Source organism: Lissotriton vulgaris, chromosome 6, assembly GCF_964263255.1.
Source record: "Lissotriton vulgaris chromosome 6, aLisVul1.2, whole genome shotgun sequence".
Lineage (NCBI taxonomy): Eukaryota > Metazoa > Chordata > Amphibia > Caudata > Salamandridae > Lissotriton > Lissotriton vulgaris.
In genome coordinates, this window is record NC_141694.1 from 53,680,229 (window position 1) to 53,705,191 (window position 24,963).

General features: G+C 44.2%; 1 protein-coding gene across 2 annotated transcripts in view; it reads right to left on the reverse strand.

The window, feature by feature from the left end:
- Positions 1–24,963, reverse strand: part of RNF8 (ring finger protein 8) — a 199,303-nt gene that overhangs the window by 33,400 nt on the left and 140,940 nt on the right. The window contains exon 7 of one of the 2 annotated variants that reach the window (XM_086925911.1): positions 13,995–14,208. In XM_086925911.1, the coding sequence (XP_086782037.1) occupies positions 13,995–14,208 (214 nt within the window). Of the gene's footprint in view, positions 1–13,983; positions 14,209–24,963 lie in introns of both variants that reach the window. The other variant, XM_086925912.1, reaches the window with a different exon arrangement.

The window sequence follows — 24,963 nt, forward strand, 5'->3', positions numbered from 1 at the left end:
TCGGCGTCTAGGATAACTTCGGGGGCCCCCCGGTCCCGGGCTTTGTTGCGAAAGCCTTCGGCGCCGTTTTCGGCGGTAACGTGAAGAGAATCGGCGTTGGCACTTTCGCCGGTTTCTGAAGAGGCTTGGGCACAGTGTCCTGCGGCTCGACTGCCGCGGTCCCCTCCCTAATACGCTGAAGGGACTCGTTGACCTTTTTAGTGAGCGAGGCGGAGGGACGGACCGGCTCGAGAGAGTCTTCTGAAGCAGATTTTGGGCCGGCGACCGAGGCAGCAGTCTTTGGAGCCGACGCAGCAGCCCCCTTGGCCTTCTCGAGTGGAAGCGGGTCAGCGATAGACTTGGGGTCGTCCTGCCGCTTCTTTGTGGTCTTCTTATGGCCGTCGACCTTCTTGGCATCGATGCGACTTTTAAGTGCGTCGACCAACTTTGGCGTTGAATCCCCCGCGTCGCCCGTCTTCACCTTCGGCTTCGACACCGTAGTCTTCGGGTCGGCCATTTTGGCGTGCCCCTTGAGCTCGACGGCCATCTTGGATTTCTTCGGCGCCGAGGCCTCCGAAGCCTTTGCTCCGACCAGTGCGACTTGCGCTTTCGGTTTCGAGACGTCTGGCGTCGAGACCGATGGTTTCACTTTCGGTTTCGGTACCGTAAGTGGCGCCGCATCCATGTCCGTGGCCGGGCCGGGAGGCGGAGCCGTGGGACGGGAATCAAGACTTTGGGTAAGGCCCGAAGGCGATCCCTCAGCCTGGGCCTTATAATGTTGGCCGGCCCCGGAGTCAGTGTGAGGAAGCTCCTCCTCCGAGCTATCCTCTACGGTGGCAATGGCCCCGTCGTCGTCCCCTACCTCATCGACGACTTCATCGAAATCCTCGTCTTCCGCGTCGTAGTCTTCCTCGACCTCCGACGCCGGGTTAGATTCCGTGATATCTTGGATAGTGTCGTCGCCGACATCCTCCGCGTCGAAGATGTCCGTCGGAGGGGGTGCCGATCGCTGGGCCTGCAGTCTTGCAGCTCGGCGGAGCTTGAGCGTCTTCTTCGACCGGAACTTGGAGCAGGCCATACACTTGGCCTCGTCGTGGTCCGGCGACAAGCACTTATTGCACACCGGGTGCACATCGATATGTGGGTACTTCGAGGCACACACCGGGCACCTCTTAAATGGACTTCGTTCCATGTGGAGCGTCGTGTAGGCCCGTCCGCGCCGAAAGCACGCGGAAGGGCGGAGTTGGCTCGGAGTCGATGAAACAGACGAACCCGAACGATAGACTATACCGACGCGAGTCCTAAAGACCTTTTGGTCTCGAGTAAAAGAAATTAAACAACTATCGATTCCGACAGAGGGAACCGAAACACATCCGAACCCAATGGCGGAAAAAAACAATCTGGGGATGGAGTTGATGCCCATGCGCACTGTAGTCCAGGGGAGGAGCCACCTATCTCGTGATACTTCGAAGACTCTTCCAGGACAACAATGTGCAATCATCCGGACCCAACACTAGACGGCGATCTATGCACAGATATGAATTCAGCAGCCCACATGCCTCGAACATGGTCTTTTATAACTTCTTTGAATTATGTGTAAAACGTTGATGTGTTTTACTTTACACAGAAATATGGATTGCATTTATAATGCAATTAGTTGCAGATGCACAGTGAATTAGAATACACGTTATTTCATAAAGCATGTTAGCATGTTAGTGAAGCCAGGAGTGTGAGAGAAGACAGGAGAGAGAGGGCAAGAAGGAGAGAGTGTAAGATAAAGAGAGAGGGCAAGAGGGAGAGAGATGGAGACTGAGTGCAAGAGAAGAAGTGATAGATATAGAAGTTAAGGAGAGCAGGAGTAAGAAGGAAGAAGGAAGAGAGGTCAAAAGGAAGAGAGGGCAGGAGAGAGAGGGAGGGCAGGAAGGAGAAGGATGGCTAGAGGAGGAGAGGACAGGAAGGAGAGAGAACAAGAGAGAGATGGAGGACAAGAAGGTGAAATAGAGCAGAAGAGAGAGGTGGAAAGGGAGGGCAGGAGGGAGTAAGAAGGCAGAAGAGAGAGGGATGGCAGAAGAGAGAGCAAGAAGGAGGGCAGAGGGAATAGAGTGAGAGAAGGCAGAAGGGATAGGGAGGACAGGAAAAAAGAGGAGAGCAGGAAGGAGGGCAGAAGCGAGAGAGTGTGAAAAGAAAAGCTAAGGAGTGCAGGATAGAGAGTGAGGAGAAAATGGGGAGGTAGATGGAGAGTGAAAGGCAGGAGTGTGAGAGATTTAGAGGGAGGGCAAAAGGAAGAGAGAGTGAAACAGAAAGGAGAGAGAACAAGAGAGATGGAGGACAAGAAGGTGAGAGAGAGCAGAAGAGAGAGCTGGAAAGGGAGGGCAGGAGAGAGTAAGAAGGCAGAAGAGAGGGATGGCAAAAGAGAGAGAAAGCAAGAAGGAGGGCAGAGGGAATAGAGTGAGAGAAGGCAGAAGGGATAGGGAAGACAGGAAAGAAGGAGAGCAGGAAGGAGGGCAGGAGCGAGAGAGTGTGCAAAAAGGAAAGATAAAGAGAGAAGGATAGAGAGTGAGGAGAAAATGGAAAGGTAGATGGAGAGTGAAGCCAAGAGTGTGAGAGAAGACAGGAGAGAGAGGGCAAGGAGCACATGTGATAGACACGTTTGTAAAGGAGCAGGTGAAAAACATCAATCGAAGTGCGTGTTAACACGTTCTTTGCATCCACAGGGAAGAGCTGTCCGAAGCAGCAGTGTTGCGGCATTCATCATCATTACATCAGCAATAGGGAAGTTCATACTGATTGCTATCAGCATTCAAAGTGGCCCAATCACCGGGCCAGCAAACCCTGCAAGCTTCGATTTCAGGGGGAACCGTGGGCATTTTGGGCGGGTGTTCATGTGCGCAACTTTGATCCACGCGAAAGGAAGCAGCCTTTGGGGAGCAAGTAATCCTCAAGCAGGGAAGCTGTGCGAAAGTGGAAAACACAAGGGGAAGGCCCGAAGAACAAACAGGAAATTACCGTCCCTCTCTCAGCCATAAAGAACCCTTTATGAATGTTATCAAAACGTGTTTGCCAAAGTCTGGAGGGAAACCACAGATATACAAGAAATCAAAAGCACTTGTTCTGCCCCAGACACGCTTAGGGCCACATTTGCATAAGATAATTTCAGGCCAACACACAAGAGGTGTATTATGCCACTATGCTAGGTTATATGGTTTAGACTGCCAAACACTAGCACTTTTTTTAAACAACTTTTAACCATGCTGCACAGCATCTATGCTGGTCAACAACATTGCTAACAGACATTGGCAAAGTCAATAGCTCTTGCATGGACGAGACCAACTGGCTTTGCCAATGCTTGTTTTGCTGTTTTGCTTTTTTTAGCATTGTGCAGTGGTTAACCAGCAGCTTGAAAATCCCCAGCTGAGAGCGAAATCCATGTCAGGGCCAGGGTAGGGCTGCGGGCATCACGAGTTTTGCCTCAGTCTGAGGGGAAGCCTGTGACTCTCTCCCTTCACATATATTAGGTTTGCTTTAAGATGCAATTGGTGGGGTTGGCAGAGGGACCCTTGGGGTCAGGCTTGCAGTGCATACATCTAAGAAAGTTAATCTGCTTTCACCTACACAGGGCTGTGTGCCGCAGACTGGCTGACCTCTGAGTGAACCGACCGTCTATCCCTGGCAGCCTCTAAAACAAAGGTGTCTGACCCCAATGAATGTCTTAGACTCCTCGCGGGCTTGGAGCCCGGTTTGCACACGTTCTCTGAGAAGTGACTAGAGACCACTGCGGCCTCCTGCCTCACCTCCTGAGATAAAGCATACGACCCGTGGGATACCCCAACAAGCTAGTGGTTTTTTTGCAATTTTATGTAGCGCGAATTCGACCCGAGGGTATAAAGCCCTTTACATGAGCACCAGGTCACATTCGTTTTTCAGGTACAGGGAGATTAAGTGATTTGCTCAGAATCACAGGATGTTTGAGCATCCCTGCTCACACTCGAACCCGGTCCCCTAACGTCAAAGTCGGCCGCTCTGGCCGTTACGCCACACCTTCTCTGCGACCCATGTACCTGACGCCCGCGTGACAGTCAGTGTTCCAGCTCTTCTTGCACTCCATGGAATACACGTGCATCGTTCTGTCCATTCATTTCTCTCCGGCCCCCGTCTCCATGCCTGGCTCTCTCTGTTTGCGTTTCCAACCCTAAGCCAGTTATTAGAATGCGAAAAAGTCTGTTTCAGAGGAGGGGAAAATGTGACGGAACTGGTGCGGCGGGGGGGGGGGGGGGGGGGGGGGGGGGGGCTGTGAAAGGAGCGCAGCCCTCTCACCAGCCAATTAGTAAAGTGTAAGTGCCAATGTTCTTGCACAATTTCAGGACACCTTACAAATCTAAGTATTCTGGAACCATATTTAAGATGAGCTTTTCTAAAAGTTGTTAATAAGAATGTGAAACGATTAATAATTATTTGGATACATTCATTAACTTTCCCACCGTTTTTCTGAGCAGCCAACTCACCAGTCTAGAAAATCGGAAGCCGGAATTCACATATTCAAACAATTCTCAATTTGCGCTTTGTACAAGAAGATCATTGCGCTACAGCTGTGAACACTGTTGACGGCATGCAATTTCCCTTACGCTTGTTCTCGCTCTGCTTACAACCGTGTCAAACAAAATGTTTTAAATCTGGTAGGAAACACCGATAGGAAGTAAGAATAAAAAACAACTGGAATGTATTGCCCACTCAAAAATATAAATATATTCACATCGATCTTTGCTAGATGCATTCGAAGCATCCTTAGCTTTTAATTCCTGCTCCGTAATTTGTTCTTAATTTGTATTACTAGTTTCTAATATGCATACATGATCTCCGGCCAATATTTGTTTTACTCTTTGAATGCCCTTAAATATCCCAGAAGCCTCTTCCACTTCCCGAAACACGATGACCTCACCTTTATTCCCATTCAGGCCGTTCACTCCAATTATGCTAAAATAACGGAAAATGATCGCCGTTTTCTTTACATCCCTCCACACATGGCGTTCTTGCTGTGAGACTTTTCCACGCTCATTCGGGAGGTAACATTCCGATTGATTGACATGGACACCAAAAACCTAGAGTGCACTTTGACCTACAGTCGGGAACTGCCTCGTGACTCTCTGACGCAACATTACTGTCGTTGCCAAGTGAAAACGGATGGGACACTAAAACTTCAATCACAAAGGGGCTTCTTTAACGCCCACCTAATCACTTTGTGTGTTATCAAAGTGAATTCAAGAATGGACAAGTTTATTGGGGCCCACAACATCTGAGGTAATGTGCTGGCAAACCAAGTATTCGGGAAACAAAATATCTAGGAAGGCCTTTATGAAATACAACAGAAGTTTTTTCGTGAGTTTAATGGCTTTTGGGGGATTTTTCTACGATACTTTTTATTGAATTTTAGTAAGTCAAACAAACGATCCCATTCGGAGGAAAACTGCATCTACTGTTCGCATTCATATGGATGAAGTACATATTTACAACCTGTACGAGCAATGATTCCATTAAAACATGACATCAGCGATTCAGTCTCCTCTACCCTATCCAATTTTGCAGGTTCAAATGTCCCTACATATGAAAACAGACCAAATTGCTGCAGTCTACACACCCCAAGGCACATTGCAGTTATATCATTTTTGGTGCAAGCCACGAATGCCTCGCTGTAGCGCGTGCGGGACTTGCAATTCTGCGTAATCTGTCGCACACCTCTCACTGGTCGCAGCGTCTTTCAGCCTGGTGTCCACCCTGGGGACTTGGCCCTTCATTCAAGGGCCTGCAGTAACAATAGCTACATTAGTCCCCGTACATTCCAGGGTAATCCGGCGACTTTGGATTCTTATCAATCAGCATGTCTGGTCAATATAATATACTGGCAAGCAAACATACTTTTTCCGAATAATTCCACAGAACTGTACTCCACTATCATTCCCTGCAGGGGACGAAAGTTCTGCACAAGCAGGCTCCCACCAGCGCTAGCTTCCGAACCGCTCCAGTTTACATCAAAGGCTGAACCGCCCACCTCCCGCTCACCCCATCTGCTACTGCCCAAAAGCTATTTATGTGGCATATGTGCCGCGATCCAAGGTAGCTAGCTGCTCACATCTGTTAATCGAGTTGTCCGGGGAGAGCCGATTGTACCCGTCGTGACGTGGTGCTATGGGGTTGCCACCACGGGAGGTCTGACCCCCTCCCCGTCCTGCGGGGACGCACAGGCCAATCCCCAGACCATGGTGGTCAACAGACCCCGCCGCCCTGTGTCAGGGGCCCAGCCCCGTTCTTTTGTCAGCCCTCATGTCCGACAACTATTGACTCTGCACACAGTGGTGCTCCTTTCAGTCGGCGGCGGCGAGGGAGTGGCGGGAAAGCCGTCCTCGCTGCCTTGTCAATGAAGAGCAGGCTAAATAACATCCATCTGCCCCTTCAAAAACTCGGCGGCAGAGGGCTCGAGGCGAGGGGGTTAAGCCCCTCTCCCCTGCGATTCTAACGTTAACAAGAGGCGCCCCCCCCCAGAGTCCCCTGGGGACACAGCGGCACAGCAAGCAAACACTGGCAGTGTCGTTGGCTGCTGCTACAATGCGCTCAGTTCAGGGGTACGAAGGGATTTCATTATTTTGAAAGCCCCTCCCCCAAACTTATTTGATTAACTAACACCGCAGACAGGTTCAAAAGCCTAGTTTAAAATGATTACCTCAGTGCGTCCTAAAGAGCATTCCAATAGTACACATTTCCAGTGTGTGTTCAAGTATTTAACTGCACCAAAAGCATACGTGGACTGTAAAGACCAGACAATGGGTTGAAACGGAATGTGCCAAAATCGTGAGACGTGCAGGCGAGTGCATGGCTGAACTCAGACAACGCAGACACAAGTAGATCAGACAGCTATTTAAACACGGGGTGGGCCCAGAATAACAGATTCATAGCACAATCAAAACAAGCATTTACAAGTGGGACACGGACAGCGGGAGGGAGGCGGGAACGGGCACAAGGACAGGGGGAGGGGGGGCGACAAGGCAAGAAAAACAAAGCACTCACCTGTACTTCTTCCGGCGGCCGTGGTCGGCATGGAATGACGCAAACAAACGATTAAAAAAAAACCACGAAACTCTGCCCACCGCCGCAATGACGACATCACAGAGGCGGAGACGGAAAAAATTGCGGGAACGCCCACGAATCTGGTCCGGCCATGACGGACAGATCTCTTGTTCCAATGGCTAGCCTCCATTTATGGAGCTAGCCAATGGAACAGAGGGCGGGACTAAGCCCTACACTGTAGGGACATAAGATTTCTCCTGGGCGGAGCTAGGAGCTCCGACGCCAGGCGAAACCTAAAAATGAAGCCTGTAGAAGTTGAAGAGGGAGGCAGGGGTTGGTCCTCTAAAATATAGGCATTACATTTGTACAGCTAACTCCTAAGCCTCTCCTAAGCTATGGTTCTCCTTCCACTCCATCTTTATTGACCGCGCTAGAGCGAGAAACTATTCTAAGAAGAAAGTGATTCACCCAAGAGACTACTACTAGCTTTAACAACTGAAGTTAAACAATCTTTTCCTACTAATGAACGGGAACGGGGTAACAATATGTAGAAGCAGGAGAAATTGTCTCCAACTGGTACTTTGCTTCGTGACCAAATACCCCAAACGTCAAAGGGTAGCACTGAAACTATATATGTTATGTATGGGAACTGTGCTTTATCCTGCCTTCTAGCAATTGGGAGTTTAGAACATCAATGTGGATTGTCAATGCAGCCCTCATACAATTGGGATACTCTCAGAAAAACCTGGCAGATCCACATGCACATTTCGAGCATCAGAGAACGCTTTAGAAGAAGGCTTTCCTCTGCACTGAAGCGAGTAGTCCTAATCACAGACTTGGGGAATTGTTTGTGCAGCAGAATATATAAAAAGAGTGTGTAATGAAGGCACAGGAATACTCTATTTCGAATAGCAGGTGTTACTTCCGTGAGAGGCAAGATTCTGAACGTTTCCCATTTAACTAACGTCTTTATGACTTATTCAAATGCATGGTAAAATTATTAAAAATACAGCAATTGAAAGGAAACCCTTATATACTAATATAAATCACAAAATGCAGTATCTATTGTAACGTGCACAAACAAAAATAGAAAGGAAATCACTGCAAAAAAAATGTGAACACATAAAAATAGAGAAGACATGAAATATCCAACAATAAATTGCAAAAAACCGGACCTGAAAAAATACTTTTTAATATGATCTAAATCCAAGCTGGATTACATTTTCTCCTTCTAAACAGGGCTAAGATGGAAGACCAGAGGTATTCAATCAATGAATTCACACTTGATAAAGAGCACAGCTGCTTCTAACAGAAGCGTCCCCGCGTTAAAGCAAACAGTACAGATCAACCGATGTAACCAAGCAGCTAAACATTATCAGATAACAAGATTTTAAGGGTTTTTTTTTTTTAACGTTGTCAAAGACTCCGACTGAAGCAAGTTGGGTGGGAGACTGTTCCAAAGTTTAGCAGTAAGAACAGTAAAGGAGCTGTCTTCACGGCAGGACTTCAGAAATTTAGAGATCCATAGGAATCAGCTATTGTTGGATGAGAGTATCCTTTTTTGAGAATATATGGACAGTGTATTTGACGAGTAGCGTGGGGCCTCACCGGGAGAGGCTCTGAAAGCCAGTGTCAGAGCTTTAAATTTAAGGCGCTGAACAACTTGGAGCCAGTGCAGCTGTCTCAAATGAGGGGAAATGTGATGGCGGTGGGGGATTCTCCTTATTAGTCTCTCCACTGCATTCTGGACTCACTGGAGTTTGCGTATCAGATACACCGGGAGACCGAGGTAAATGAGTAGTCCAGGCGAGAAGTGACTAACGCATGGACCACTGTTTTTCTCATATCCTCAGTAACCAGAAGAAGGAACTTTAAGGTTTCAACATCAACAAACAGAATGGCAAGATTTGCTTAACTTGAATCAAAAAGGATGCCAAGATTTCTTGCCGAAGAGGTTGGATTAGGAGGAGTGTTAAGGTCAGCAGGCCACCAAAGGGATGGAGGAGGGAGACCACTTTGATTGAAAACTAGGACTTCAGTTTTATCGGAATTTAATTCCGGTATTCTCGTAACACATGCCCCCACTAATCCCAACTCTGACAGTGTACTACCGTGTACACTTTTTTTACGCTGGCACTCTCCCGCAGACATGGTGTTGTGTCCCCAAGCACTATTTAGCACCACAGGATACAGTAGCTTAGTCGTCAGTATTTATTCGTGATAACAACCAGCCACCACTCCTCATACAACATAAATAAGCAAAGAAAACAAAAATAAGAAAAGTCAAAAAGAGTGAATATAGAAATACAAGAAAAATATCTAGTAAAGAACCATTAATGCAGATTAGACAAAATGCATACACATGGAGATACAAGAAAAGTATCTAGTACTGAACAATTTATGCAGATGACATAACAGATTTCTTGAAAAGATCATCGAAACTTCCAAGGAACACGTCTAACACGAAAAGACCTCCTTGGCTGAGGACTTGTCACACTGGTTTCAGAAGCATTTCCTGAAGGTACATTGGCTGGTCCAGGAGGAGAATTACCTGCAGAAATATTAGTAAGTCCAGAAGGCAAAACATCATCACCTCTGGTGCCATTGCAATTATGAACAGCAGACTGAACCTTCACAACTTTTCTCGAATTCCACCAATGCCCACCACGTACCATAAAAGCACCATCACAAACTTTCTCGACACAGACAGGTTCACTAAAGGATATACCTCCTTTTTAAAAAAAAAAATTGTCTTTTTGATACGAACCATGTCCCCAGGACACAAATTGACTGTCTTGGCAGACTTCTTTTGATTATACCCATCGGACATCTTCTGCGCAACTTTGACTCGAGATTCCAAAGCAACATGATCTACCCAACACAAAACTTTGTCACAAAATGTTCTTAAAAGCCAAGCTGGATAAAGAGCAGAAGCGGGTACTCTACCTTTTAGTGAAACAAAGGGTGCAACTTTTGTGAGTGTGTGGCGTTGTGCGGTAAAACCTCAACATAGACAGCACCCTCCACATCAAAACAGTTATGTTTTGCCCACTTAATGCATTCCACCACAACCATGTCCATCCTCTCAACTAAACCGTGGGTTTGAGGATGCCCAACCGAACTTCTTAAATGCTTCGCGCCAGATTCATTAAAAAACACAGACATTTCCTGATTAACAAACTGCACACCAAGAAAATTGAACAGACCAACCAAATCAATGCCCACCTTAAGCCATGGCTTCGTAGAAAAAAGAGATGGGCTGAAGAGGAGGTGTAACAACTTTTAAACCTTTCTCTGACCCACTACAGACAACACACCAGACAACACACTCTTTGACCCTCAATTATATGTCCTTGTCCATGGAAGGCCACCAACAGTGCAGTCTGACACGCCTTTTTGTCATCGTTGTTTAAAGATGGCCAATATGTGCACAATCAAACAACTTGATACATACTTTCATGGGTGGAATACACCTACCATCCCTCATGATGACACCCTCTTCGATGGACAGCCCCTCAGCAACATTTCAGAAAGGCTGGATTCCGGGGGCACGCCCCTCTCTCTAGGCCAACCTCTCACAATACATTATTTTACTCTAGCGAGAATTAAATCTCTGCTCACCGCCTCTTTCCATTCACCCTCACTGCAAGCTTTATTTTCAACTGAATCAACAAACGCAATGAAACAGTCCTCCTTGTCCTCATCCACGTCCATAGCATCATCTTCACTTAAAGGAAGTCTTGATAGCATATCAGCTGTGACATTATGCTTACCAGGAATATGCTTTACCATAAAATCATACTGTAAAAGTTTGGTGGTAAATTGTGCAATACAAGGTGTGGCATATTTGAGACGTTCTCCTCCCAGAATGTATACAAGGGGTTTATGATCAGTTTGGATGACAAATTTCCTACCCCAAATGTAAGTTCTGAATTCTTCACACGCCCAATAACACGCCAAAAGCTCCTTTTCGATCACAGAGTAGTTAAGTTTTGGATCTTGCAGTACTCTAGAAGCATAGCAACTTCACTCACACCTGAAGATTGTGTAAGAACTGCCCCTAAACCATAATTGCCGGGTAATAAGCTCCAAGCGTTTTGGCATCGACCATTTCTGACTTGACCAACTCAAAAGTTTCTTGACCATTAACATCCCACACCAAAGTGACATTCGTCCTTAACATATTAGAAAGTACCTTCATTTTGCTAGCATAATCAGGAATAAAACGCGAGTAAAACTCACACAATCCCAAAAAGGAGCGTAACTCATCCTTGTTTTTAGCACAAGGACACCCAACCACTGCTCTTACCAAACCAGGCCTAGGACTTGCACTATCAGCCCAAACAAGATGTCCTAGAAATTCTATCTCTCTCTTGAACATTTCAGTGTAATACTGAATACTAATAATACTAAAGTGCACACAAGCATTTCAAGAACTTGCACTTCAAGGGCACACAAGGCATTACTGAAACACAGACAGTTCCAAATTCCATAAACTAAAGGAACTCTGTGCTTTTGGTCACCAAGGAACCAACAAAGGTGTCAAATAAAAATGAAAAGTTGCACAGCAGGAGAACATATAAGTATTATATGTTGTGAGGCTGGTCCAACCATCCCACCTACAAATGCTGTGACTGTTGGCGAGGGTCTGCTAGACTGTGGTATAATTCTCTGTGAAAAAAAGGGTTAGCTCTTCTAATCCACAAAAGTACACAGTTCACTTTTCTGAAGTTGCTCAATTTGCAGTTTAATTTCCTGGGCCGAACAACGTTGGTTGGATGTTATAGGACTTTCATGGTAGCTCCTATGCTGTACCGTAGACATGATCATTATTAAGAATTGTTGGTGTCTTTTTACAATTGTAACACTCTCCCAAGCGCCACTTTCCACTCTGGCACAGATGCCATAGAGAAAGGGGGCATGGTCTCACTGTGAGCCTTTATATCATGCAATACGAAATGTGTTAAAGTTAGAGACTTGTACGCAAGTATTACACTGAAATGTTCAAATAAAGTTGGAGGAGATAGTGCAATAATGAGCCCTCAATACACCATGTATGTGTGAGCCCTCAATGCAACATGTATGTGTGTGTAATCGGTGAGGATTTTAAAAAAGTGCATCAGATTGAATCAATGACTTTGTTTGAGTGCACTAGAGTTCCAAAAACATTTACTTTACCTGCTGTTGAACAATCTTTCTGAGATCATACAGTTCTTCTTCCCATTACTCATTCCGTGAGTACCGAAGATACCGGACCAAACCAGATGAGCCTCTACTGTTGGCAGTATCTCAGTTGTATGCCGTAACTCCACCGAGTACAAATGCACTAATTCTTCTTGCTTGTCAGGATTCTTTTTGTTGAGAACTCTAAGAAAGAGCCCCAAAATCACAGCAGGGAAACCCAGTTGTCTCACTGAGAGCTTTTGTCCCCAGGTTAAGACTGGGGCTCCCTTGGCTACGAGAAAGTGAATCCTCCTTAGAGATTACAGTACATTGGTAACTTTCTTGATATCAAAGGGCAACTCATTGTCGACTAGTGCCTCAATATTGCTTTGTCCATCAATGAGCTAGCCATCGAGGAGCAGAAAAGAAAAGCTGAACATCACTCTGACACCAATTCACTTCTTTATCTAGAGACGTAGGCTAGGGGCAGCCATTCAAAGATAATCAAATCATCTCAAATGAACACTGTTCTAAAACTAAGCCTTCAAGGTATTAACACTTAAAAGCAAGAAACAAAAGAAACCAAAGTCAAACAGGGAAAACTCATTGTATCAAAAAACAGGCATGACGAATTAGAAATATATATAGCAACTTAAGCAAAACAGAATGTTCAGGAAGTCGAGTTGAAATTGGGTGGGGCGTCGAGATTGCAGGAGTTAAAATTTCAAATTTTGTTTATTTATCCAGGTTTTCAAAAAGTGCTCTAGTTTTTTCTCCACCGATGGAGAGCAACTAAAAGTTATGAATTCTAATAAAAAAAGAGAAATGGATTGAAATCTGTGATTTGCAGCTCACTAGTTCAAATTCTAATGGAGCCAACAAATTGTTTACCATAGTCATGTTGATCAAATTAGTACCATTGTTTCAGCCGTTGAGGACACCTGTTAATACGAGGCTCAGCTACTGCTTGGTTTAAGTGCTATACAGTAATACAAATGTGCATGGTGCATTTAAAATGCTGAAATACTAGACACCAACACTTTTTGTACACTTAACATTATTGGCGATCATTCTAAAGAGATAATGTCTGGAAAGGGACTTCGCCTTTGTACACCTGTTGATAGTACTGAAGTAAGAACTTACCTTTTGTTGGTCTACCCAGTAGTTTAAAACCTTACCCTTAACATCATTTGTGAAAGAAGCAGGTAGCAAGCTGTAGGTACGCAGAAGTTTAAGCAAAATGTTCATTTTGTGGTAAATCTACTAGCAGCGGAGACTTTTACAGACTGACACAGTCCCCCATTTTTTCCTTAGAACATACTGTACGATAATATTATATCAACCAATTAACCAATACAATTAGTCAATCATATTTGGAAATAATTTGTGAATACCTGTTATATAGTTGTTGTGAACAGATCTAAAATGCCATTTGTAATTCATGACCCATGTAACAACATATCTGAGTAAATATCACTGTTGGGTGAATAGATCAGGAGACAGCCATTACTGAAACATTCGCTAAAGACATTTGCACTTCATGCACTACTAACATCTTCCAGCTACATCTCCATGCCCACCACCTCTGTGCGTTCTTGTAATTTTTACTCCAAAGGCTGACAGGGAAGAAGAGAGTAAAGAGCGGGAAACTTCAGTCAGCAGTAAGAGGGGCTTGGCTCCATGTGGTACAGAGGTGAACAGGCAAGAACCAATTTAACAAATAACAAAAACATCTAAACTATGGACAGCACTGGGTGGGTTGATGGTGACACACGGGATACACACCATGGACCCACCTTTCTCCTCTTTGCGCTGCTTGATGAGGGCCAAGCGGTGCTGCATCATCTCATGGCTGAGGTTCTCCACCATCCTCTCGATGCAGTTGTCCAGCACCAGGGAGCGTGTCTGAGTCAGGATCTCCTGCCTGCAAATGGGGCACTCCACCTTGCGCTTAATCCACTCCTTGATGCAATAGGAGCAGAAGCTGTGAGCACAGTTCAAGGTGACAGCCTGCAGGGCCAAGGAAGATAAAGAGAACTGCAGTTCACCACCCTACTTTGATAGAGTTGCCACCAAAGTGGAACACAGAAGAGCGCAGACACTAGAAAAGGTGTGATGAAATACAGAAGCTAGCGCTTCTGCAGCAGGAGATGGAAGTGGTACAGTTAAGGCAAAAATGGATGGCTCAGGTCAGATTTAAAGACTAGAACGAGTAGAGAGCAGAAGATGTCAGAGGGAACGCACTGCCATCGCTTTGGTACAATCAGGCTAAAGAGAAAGGCTTGGGCGGGGGGACAAGAGAAGAGCACTCAAAGAAGGGTTTGATAGAAAAAGGAAGGGTTTGGTTCATGAGAATGTGCACAGGGTGCAAAGCAAGTTCGAGGGGATAACCAAGGGCAGGATCTCCCTTTAAGACAAGGCACAGGAATACAAGCAAAAATGCATGGATGGGAAAGGCAACTACTGGCAGACTGCAGGAGAGCATGGGTAGCCGGAGCAGCATTTAGAGATGAAGAGAAAGAGCCAACTCAAGAAGCAGCAACAGCGAAGCCCAGGAAGAACCAGAATATCAGAGACAGGTCAATTGTAAAGCCAAGTTGTTTTAAAAAACATATCAATACATATTTACACATCTAAGGTTAGCACTTATAGCAAAATCCAATGGCATGATCTGCAACACACTATATTAACAGTCACCACCATGACCTAACGCAAAGCTCATTTTGAATGAATGGATGAATTAATGAAGCATATTTATAAAGCTCAGTGGACGCCTGAGTTTCATAGTGCTAGCAAATTATCCTCGCTGGGAGAGTGGACCTTATTTAAATGTATTTTAAAATAATGTATTTTAATGTCTGTAATGTTTGCTTTGCATCTTTTATGGTCTATATGGCCGAAATAAAGAATTTTTGGAATTGGAATTGGAATTGGCTAGCAAATTGAGATTCAAAATTAAAGCTTAAACAAGATCCAACATAAACAGGTTTTCAGAGCTTTTCTAAAAGAGGCCAGTTGTTCCTTTCATCGAATTGAGACAGGAGGAGAATTCCATTGAGCGGAGGCCAGTAAAGGATGAGCGCTACTCTTTTTTTGGCAAAACCACAAATCAACAGTAAGGGCAACTTGTTGGCACAGACAAACCAAACAAGATATATAGAGGACAATGCACCAAGAGAGGGACTCTTTCCTATTATTCCAGCGCACATAAAGCATACTTCGGAATTGATTTTCTTTTCACTGCCATGTCAACAACTCACAGATTTAACAAGCATTGTAAATACAATCGGTCTTGCATCTGTTTGAGTTAGAGCTATTGGCATTGTAAATGGCAATGTCTTTTACCTATGTATACTTGGCACACAATATTGACAACGTGCCAAGCCCATGAATGAAACACTGTATTAAAATACGGCCCTTATCCTCAGTAACATGATCAGTTTGCGGAAGGAATCCCACTTAACAGAACACCATTTACGCTGCTTAACAACACTTGAGAAGCAGTGTAAGGTTTAGTAAATCTGGGGCTCAGATTGAATGAATTTCAACTCAAAGCTTTTTAATTGAAATACATTTATTTACATTTTTAGAAACGATGTCAATGATGTACTGTTGATAATTTACAAAGATAATCAAACATGATTACAATTTATGTACAACAAATCTACCACGTATTAGAACATTGGAATGTTGGGAGCTCCATTGAAAACAATGGAGTGCTCCGGGCTTATAATGGCTGGTAGAAGCCCAGAATATCAACATTCCAATGTTTCTTTGTTCACAGCTCTGGCTGTGAACAAAGGCTTCAGTGAACCCGAGGGGACTCCAATCCCCTCACACTCCCAAAAGGCTTTGTTTTTTTGTTAGAACATTCTGTCCTCTAGTGACAGAATGTTCTAATAGCCTTTTAGCCCTTCGTAGATGGCCTATACCGCTATTAAAGTCCCTCTCCCTTGTTAAAGGCCCTCGCCTTCGGATCGGGGCCTTTAACGCTGGAGAGGGCCTTTAATAGCCGGTATAGCCCTCTACGGCGGGCTATAAGGCTATATTAAAGTTCCTGTCTTTAACTGTTAGTCACACCTCAAATAAACATTGCTTTAGTCATCTAATGTACTATAAGCCCATTGAGTCAAAACACTTAACTGCCTTTAAGCTTTTAAATAAAAAATAATATCACAGTTAATAGTACTCATTTTACCAACCTTCGAAAGATAAGTCATGACATCACTGCCAGGATTTTAATTTTAAACCAGGGGTTTCAGGAACTCAATGCAGGAAGATACCTTACTGACACAAAGCTGCGTCACAAAGTAAATATTTATACCACATATTTACTAGAATAACTGGATAATGAACAAAAAGGCGGGAATTGTTTGAGCGCACCCGATGCTTCTAACGTTGTTTGATGAAAATGCGGAGGACTGCATATTGAAATCCGATGTAAGACTTCACGGATGGCTTTGCATGCACACTGTATAACTTAGTGGGGGCAGGGGGACTGTGGGGCGCAGGCGCTTGTGTACGGTTATTGCATACTGCCGAAGAGGCTGCGCAGAGTGCGCGACAAGGGACATTTTTCACAAAGTGGAAGGCCATCAGGCAGCTGCTTCCCTCTTCATCAGTGCATTTCTCGACCAGGCATGTAAAGGGAACTCAGTAGTGACGTCACAGCCCTCTCCCTGGATCACATAACTCACATGTCTGATTGTTTTCGGGGTGCCAAGTGACAGCAGCAGTGGAAAGGAAAAAGGTGCAGACAAACCGCAAGTCGGGTGCTGAAAAAACTGCATTTACAAAACAAACAAAAAAAGTTTGCTTTTCAAGCTGCCAATGTGGCGTAGCTTACAGAGCTGCCGACCTTGTGCCTGGGGAAGTGGGTTTGAGTCTCGGCGTCGGCTCTACAGAAAACATGCCAATCCAAATAAATAAAATTTAACTTTTAACAAGTTAATTGAAACACTGGAGAATCTGAAACAAGTGGTGAGGAGAATAGTGCCTTAGTAATTCAAAGTAAACAAGCCTGTCACAAATTAAACATAACACAGGGCATTAACAGACACCCCCCTGGAACGAGTCCGATGAGGAGGAAACCAAGAAATGCAAATGCCAAGTCTATTAGGTGGGACGCGGCCGCCATTGCTAAAGCTGGCATCCTGTGAGTGCTGGGTACATTAATTAAGTAAATAGTTCTCCGAACTGCTAAGGAAAGTTCCAGAGTAAGGACACGGGGCCAGTCTTCATGGGAGGTAACCGAATATAGGGAGGTACTAAGAAGGGACTGATAAGCCTATTAACAAATAAATCGGAAGCCAACATTTACAAAGGACAATGACACAACCCAATTAAAAAAAGCATTTACAATGCAAAAGGTCTCGCATTTACGTGAGTTTAAGCTATTGTTATGTTAAATGAGTATTTGAAAAGCGTGCAGCTCTCAATAGAGTGTCCCGGCGCTGAAGGTGTGGTGACGACAATGGCCATGTGCTATGGAAACCAGGTTGAATATTATTGCTGGAATAACCAGGTTATTAGTGACTTCCTAAACGCAAGAAGGTCCTGCGTCAGTCTTCGTTCCAGTGGCAGAATGTTCCACAATTGAGCTGCTTGTACCTGAAAGGAGCGTCCCCCTATCCGCGCTTGGTTATATTTGGCAGTGCGTGTCAACTGAAGCGTTGAAGACCTTCGTGTACGGAAAGGGCAATAGAACTGGACTCTCTTCCTGATGTACACGGCACCTATGCCATGGAGAGCCTTGAAAGCCAGGACCATAGCCTTAAAATGGATTCTCTTGTGAACTGGGAACCAATGTAGGGATTTCAACTGAGAAGACAATGCGCTATATCTAAGTTACACAAACCAAAACATACCTGAAAGGCATTGTCATTTACAATGCCAATAGCTCAAACTTGGATAAATGTGAGACCTGTTGCATTGCAAATGCTTGTTTAATGTAGCTAAATACAGTTTTAAAAGTGTGCTGCAGCAAGTCTTGAACATCCAACATGATTTGATTTGATTTTGATTTGAAAGGCGATTTGTGTAAGCGCTACTTTGCCCAAAGGCGTCAAGGCGCAAAAGATGGAATAAAAAGCCAGGTACTGAAGTGAAATGGAGGGAAGAGGAGACCTAAGAGTAGGCATAGAGGGGCATAGAGGGGCATTAGGTCAACCCTCTGAAGAAAGTGTTATTCACAGCAGGCCAAAGTGTTTGATTTGTATTGTTATTTAATGGCTATTGCTTGTTTAGGCCAAAAGCCTAAAGAGTGTCTCCCATTTAAGTGCAGGGATCGTGAGGCGCCCATACCCTGCAATTATTGGGCATTTGTGTTCCTAAAAGTGTTACCACATCCCTGTTGCTTTTGGATCTCCATGAGATTTGTGATCCTTAAATGTTTTCCACTCTCCAGCTGATGTTGCACATTTGTAACTAAATGTGTTTTTGCTCCTAAATGTAATGCCAAAATGCTGTGTACTTTGCCCAAGGATGAATTTACTTCTAAATGGGATTTATGTTCTTAAATGTTTTCCAAACTCATTCCGATGTTTCATCAAGGGTGTTTTTTCCCCATCATTGGGCTGTCAAACAAATGTAATGCTACACAGATCCACACATTTTATACTCAATAGGTTATCTTACTACCCTCCTTTTCTCTCTCACTGTACTTAAAGACCTTTCACCTAAATGGCATAACACATTCCTTTGACTTGCATCAAGAGTGTTTTTTGCACCAAGATGTGATAGGTATGTTTTTTTCTTCTTTGCTCCCAAAGGCATGCCGATTATTTACCAAATACACAAACGTTGATGAGATGAATGCTTGCCATAAGGGTAACCACTGGCAATTGCTCCGGGAAGCATTCCAACCCATTGTTCTTTGCCTACCATGCCACCACAGTGTGTACCTAGCCATATGCAAGTAAGTCTTGAGCCTGCTTCAATAGGACCTTTCCAGCGTGAACTGCCAGGCCCTGTCCTCCCTGAACTGGAACACAAGTAATCCAAGAACAGTTTTTCCCTGATTGGGGCTCTTTAGTAGGTTTGGTTCCAGTAACACTGAGCACAGGACCCACATCTGGGTATACCCATGGCCAACTATTATATACATCAAACACACAAGAGGTGATGAGAGGAATGCTTGCAGTAAACCTAACCGCTAGCAATCACTTGGGGTTCCCACTGGAGCAGATTCAAGACTGATTTGCATATGCCAGTGTCCAAACTGAGGTTTCATGGTGGGTAAAATAAAAATGGAATGGGATGAGACCACCAAGTAATTACTAATGGCTGAGATTAATTCAAGCATTCCATCCATCACTTTTTGTATACTTCAGTGTGACCCTATGAGGAATGGAAAATGCTACTTACCAGTATGCATTTGTTCTTGGCATGTAGAGCTGCAGATTCGTACGCTTAGCATTAGATCGCCACCTGGTGTTGGGCTCGGATGATTGCAGGTTGTTGTCTTCTTGGAGACGTCTTTGTAGTCACGAGATCGGTGACTCCTCCCTTGGACGACAGTTCGCATGGGCATCGGCTCCATCCTTAGATTGTTTTTCGCCATGATGGGAAATGATGGAGTTAGTAAAGATACAGTAAGAAAAAAAGGATGTCCATTCGTGTGCATCTAAGTAAGATGAGAACTGGAATGGATACAGGTCCGGGGAGGCGGGAGGGCGTGTACGAATCTGCAGCTCTACATGCCAAGAACAGATGCATACTGGTAAGTAGCATTTTCTGTTCGAGGCATATGAGCTGCAGATCGTACACTTAGCATCGATTGTACAGCAGTGTCTCCCCTAGCGGAGGTCGCCTGTATCCATTCCAGTAGTCTGAAATAATGTTATAAGGACAGCCTGGCCTACTGCAGCTTGCTGCTTGGTCTGCACATCAACACAATAGTGTTTAGTGAAGGTGTGTGGTGTAGACCATGTTGCTGCCTTGCATATGTCCTCTAATGGTATATTTCCTAAGAAAGCCATAGAGGCTCCTAGCTTGCGAGTGGAGTGTGCAGTGTGCTCTAGGAGGAACTGTTAGTGTGCGTTTAGCTTTTTGATAGCATATCTGTATGCACTTAACAATCCACCTGGCAATCCCACCCTTAGAGATAGGGTTGCCTTTCTGTGGAGGAGAGAAAGACAAAAACAATTGTTTTGTCTTTCTAAAGGATTTACTTCTATCTATGTAGTATAGCAGAGCTCTTTTAACATCTAACGTGTGTAAGGCCCTTTCTGCTACCAAGTCTGGGTTTTGGAAAAACACAGGTAACTCTACAGATTGGTTCAAATGAAAAGGTGTGATAACCTTTGGAAGAAATTTTGGATTAGATCGGACAACCACTGTATTAGTATGTATTTGAAAAAATGGTTCTTGTATAGTGAACAATTGTATTTCACTTACTCTTCTGAGAGAGGTAATGACAACCAGGAAAGCAGTTTTCCGTGTGGGAAATTGCAGTTCACATTTATGCAGAGGCTCAAAATGGGGTCCCATGAGTCTCGTAAGGACTAAAGTTAGGTTCCATACAGGAGAAGGTGGCAGTCTGGGAGGGATTCTTCTTTTTAATCCTTCCATAAATGCTTTGATTGCAGGTACCCTAAAAAGACACAAGTGTTGTCTGTTTTGTAAATAGGCTGCAATTGCTGCAAGATGTAGGCGTATGGAAGAGTTTGCCAAATTAGACCTTTGTAGATGTAACAGGTAACAAATGATATTTTGGATGGAAGCATCCAGTGGATGAATGTGATTATGTTTGCAATATATTGCAAATCTTTTCCATTTGGCGGCATAACACGCTCTCGTAGTGGGTCGTCTCGCCTCCTTAATGATATTCATGCAGTCTGGGGGTAGGTTAAGATAACCAAACTCTAAGACTTCAGGCGCCAGATCGCCAAATTCAGTTGGTTCGGGTCTGGGTGTCTGATTTCTTTCTGACTTCAGGATAATGTAACAAAGACAAGTCTGCCTTTTCAACCAAATGTGCATCGACACTGTTGCACACCTTTAACACCCAAACTGGTATCTTACTACCACAATTTCTCTGTGTACTGACTGATCTATTTCTCCCCGAATCCTCTGTCTCCCCATTACCACCCCAAATCCCCCAGTCTCCCACCCTGCAAGCTGCTGCTATTTCATACTTTTGTGTGATTTTATTATGGTCACCAAACCTAAAACAAGTGAGTTGTATCTTAGCAGAGTTGAAGGATGCATGCAACAGCACCTCAGATCCCATTTTCCCTAGCCTATCCAACACCACAAGCTGCTACCACAAATACAAAGCCTTAATGTACAACCTGGAAACCTTAACCGGTAACAGTTTTACCAGTCTCAAGACTGAGCTCCATTAAAAGTGGACCTACATTTTTTCAAACTATGGCCATAACCTTTCTGGCCCATTACACTATGCTTCTTCTCTTAAGTGTAAATACCATAAAAATCCACTATGGGGGAATACCTTTGTGTCGTATTGGCATAACCAGAAATATGAGCTATACATTACTTTGTATGAAATTGGAAAGGCGATGATGCAATCCTCTGATATCGACCTTTATATCTTCACTGTTTTTTTAAGATCATGAAGACCCGAAAAATTCTCCAAAGACTGGAGATGTTCATACTGATATCATGCCTACTAGCATCGCTCACTATGACACAAGTTATTTCCACCCCGACACACACCCATTTCCTTAACATTATTCAAACATTCTTCAGCGAACAAAACCACACAGTATAAATCAAGGTAGTCCGAACCATAACTTGGATCAAAGCGGATCATTTATGGAGACAGATCGAAAAGATATATATTTAACCAGATCCTTGGTAAATTGATAATCATTTTCCATCATCATCATAAACTTTATTCGACAGTTAAGTCATAAAAGCACAAAGATTAAAAAACATTAACCATATTTCAGTGAGCCACTCAATCCAGAAATAACATATTTGATCATTTGATATAGTTAAAATGTAATTAAATTCCTTTAGTGACTATTGAATACATTATTAGACGTTAAAAATGAGATTATCATCTTAAAATCATTGAATCCACTATACAATAATACATTATGTAAAACAAATAGCATTACTAGATTTAAAAGACTAGCATACCAAAGAGTGCACATACAACCTATTTAGAATAGCACACATGAGACTACTATACAGATAAGAATTGTGAAACTGAAGGAAAGTAGAAGGCTAACTACTAGCGACCAAAAGCAGCATCTTTGATCGAATAGACCACTCCCAATTCAAGAACTTTGCCATGGCTATGGCTATAGGTGGAGTAGGATCAGAACATAAAATTCGCATCGCCTCGGCATGTCTTTAAATGCCCATTGAATTACAAATGGGCTTTATCCATGTATGGCGTGGAGCAGCGTATGATGGACCGAAAAACAAAATGTGGCTTACTGATTCCTGCTGATCCGAGCACCTAAGGCATTTATCATTGGTAGGCCCAACCCATTTACCAGTAAATAGCCTTGTTGGCAAGGTGCCCACCCTAAGCTGAAAATACAGCTTTCGATCATGAGGCTTCTCGATAAAATCCCAATACTTCTCTAGGGCGGGCCAGGACTTAAATTCTAAGAAGCGACCAGTGAGTTGAGTGGAGAATCCTTTGGAGCATGCTGTTGAGAACCATTTTCCAATATCTTTCCTTCAGGTTCTTTTTTTAAGGAAAGACAGCATTAAAAGGATCGTCCCATAATTCAATCATGCCCAATCTCACTAACAGGGATCTGATCTCCTTCAGCCATTTGATTTTATGGAAGGAGTCTACTTCAATAATGTCCTTAAGACCCTGAGCATAATGTGAAAGCTCCTCCTCACAAAGGACAAAGATTGGCCTGATCTTCCACTGCTTTCCTGCCTAGATCCAAAAGAAGCGGTCTCAGGGGGGTACTTTGTGGGACACCAGTAATTTTGCGTAAAAATGCGTTCTCCGCCAGGGTTAGGTGCTTTAGGTTTTCAAACCCCCACAATTCAGCACCATATAGGGCCGAGCTCAGTACCTTCATGCCATAGATATCTAGAACAGGACTAATCTGTTTGGTTAGAGAGGATTTAAATTTGGATAGAAGAATCCCAGATTGTTGTTGGTGTTTTAGGGCGGCCAGATTAAGTTGGCTTTTCCAGCGCATATCCTTCTGCAAAGTGACACCTAGATAAGTAAAAGCATTGACCTGTTCCAAGGGAAGTTCGTTCATGTACACGCTACCTCTAAAAGTTTTATGTTCATTAAAGGACATGAATTTGGTCTTGGCAGTATTAATTTCTAGACCACGAAGAAGACAGAATTCTTCAAATCGTTGTAGGGCCCTCTGGAGGCCGCTCTGTGTTTTGGAGATGATCAAAGTATCGTCCGCAAACATGAGGATGGGGATATGGATACCTGCCAGCACCGGCACATCCGTGGGGGACAGGGAAAGGTAATCCGCCACCCCGTTGACGAAGAGCGAGAACAAAACGCATCCCTGCCTCACTCCTCGATCCACGGGGAAGGTTTCTGTCACCTCCCCCTTTAACCCCCAACGGACCCGGGCAAAATTGTCCTCATGTAGGCAGACGATCAACGACAGCAGCTCTGGAGCCATCCCCATCTCCCCCAAAACTCGCAATAGTTTACTACGTGGTACTAAGTCAAAAGCTGACTTCAGGTCGACAAACACGGCATACAATGCCCCTTTTCCCAAAATCACTGTCCTCCAATAGAGGATAATGAAGCGAAATACTTGATCAATCGTGCTTGTTAAGGGACGAAAGCCGGCCTCTAATGGGGTCAAAATATTGTGTTCCTCCATCCAGGACTGCACCCTGCTCAAAACTAATCTACCCATGACCTTCTGCATCGAGTCAATTAGGCTCATGGGCCTATAATTTCCTGCGACAGACTTATCTCCTTTCTTGTACACCGGGATAATCTCTGCCCCTTTCCATGATGGAGGGACAACAGCTCCATGTGCAATCGCATTAGCTAAATAAACAATATATTGTCGCCATGTTTGTCATTTAAAAAAAACATCGTCTGGAATGCAATCGATACCCGGAGCTCTTCCCTCTATAACTGCATCTAGCGCCCTATCAACCTCCTCTAGTTTAAATACCACCCCCACATAAAATGTGTGTGAGAATACTCCATTACTACCTTCATCGACACAACTGGCATACTGTGGTTTAAAATAGTCAATTCACAGATGCTGGGCAACATTATTCTGAGGACGATCTGGGCATCCCCCCCTATCCCATTTGTAAGTGTCCCAAAACAATTTAGGGTTCTTGGACTCACATGCTTGTTTTAGTTCCTGCCATCTACACTCATCCCATAGCTTTTTTGCCTCCCTCTGAGTTTTCCTGTAACAGTCCCGAGCTGCTCTTACATTACTCGGGTCCCTATCTCTAAGTGCTAGGTCCAGCTTGGCCCGAGCTTGACGGCAGGCCTCATTATACCAACCTTCGTTTTTTTTTCTTTCCTTTTTTCCTCTTACCTGAGCCTGACTTCCAAAAATACGTTTTTAATCGGGAGAAGAGTTTAGTATGGGTATCAATCATGAAAGAGTGAAAATCCGTATTATTAGCTCTAGCCCCCAGGTCTACTAATGCGCTATTTACATCATTATTTATGGCGACCAAACTTTCAGGATGTTTAATTATTTTGCTCCATTTGAGGTGGTGCATATCATTAGTTAAAATAAGATCTGATACTAATGCGCCATGTATTGCTGGGGCCACCCCACCCACATGTAAATTGAATGATGAAGTGAGAGG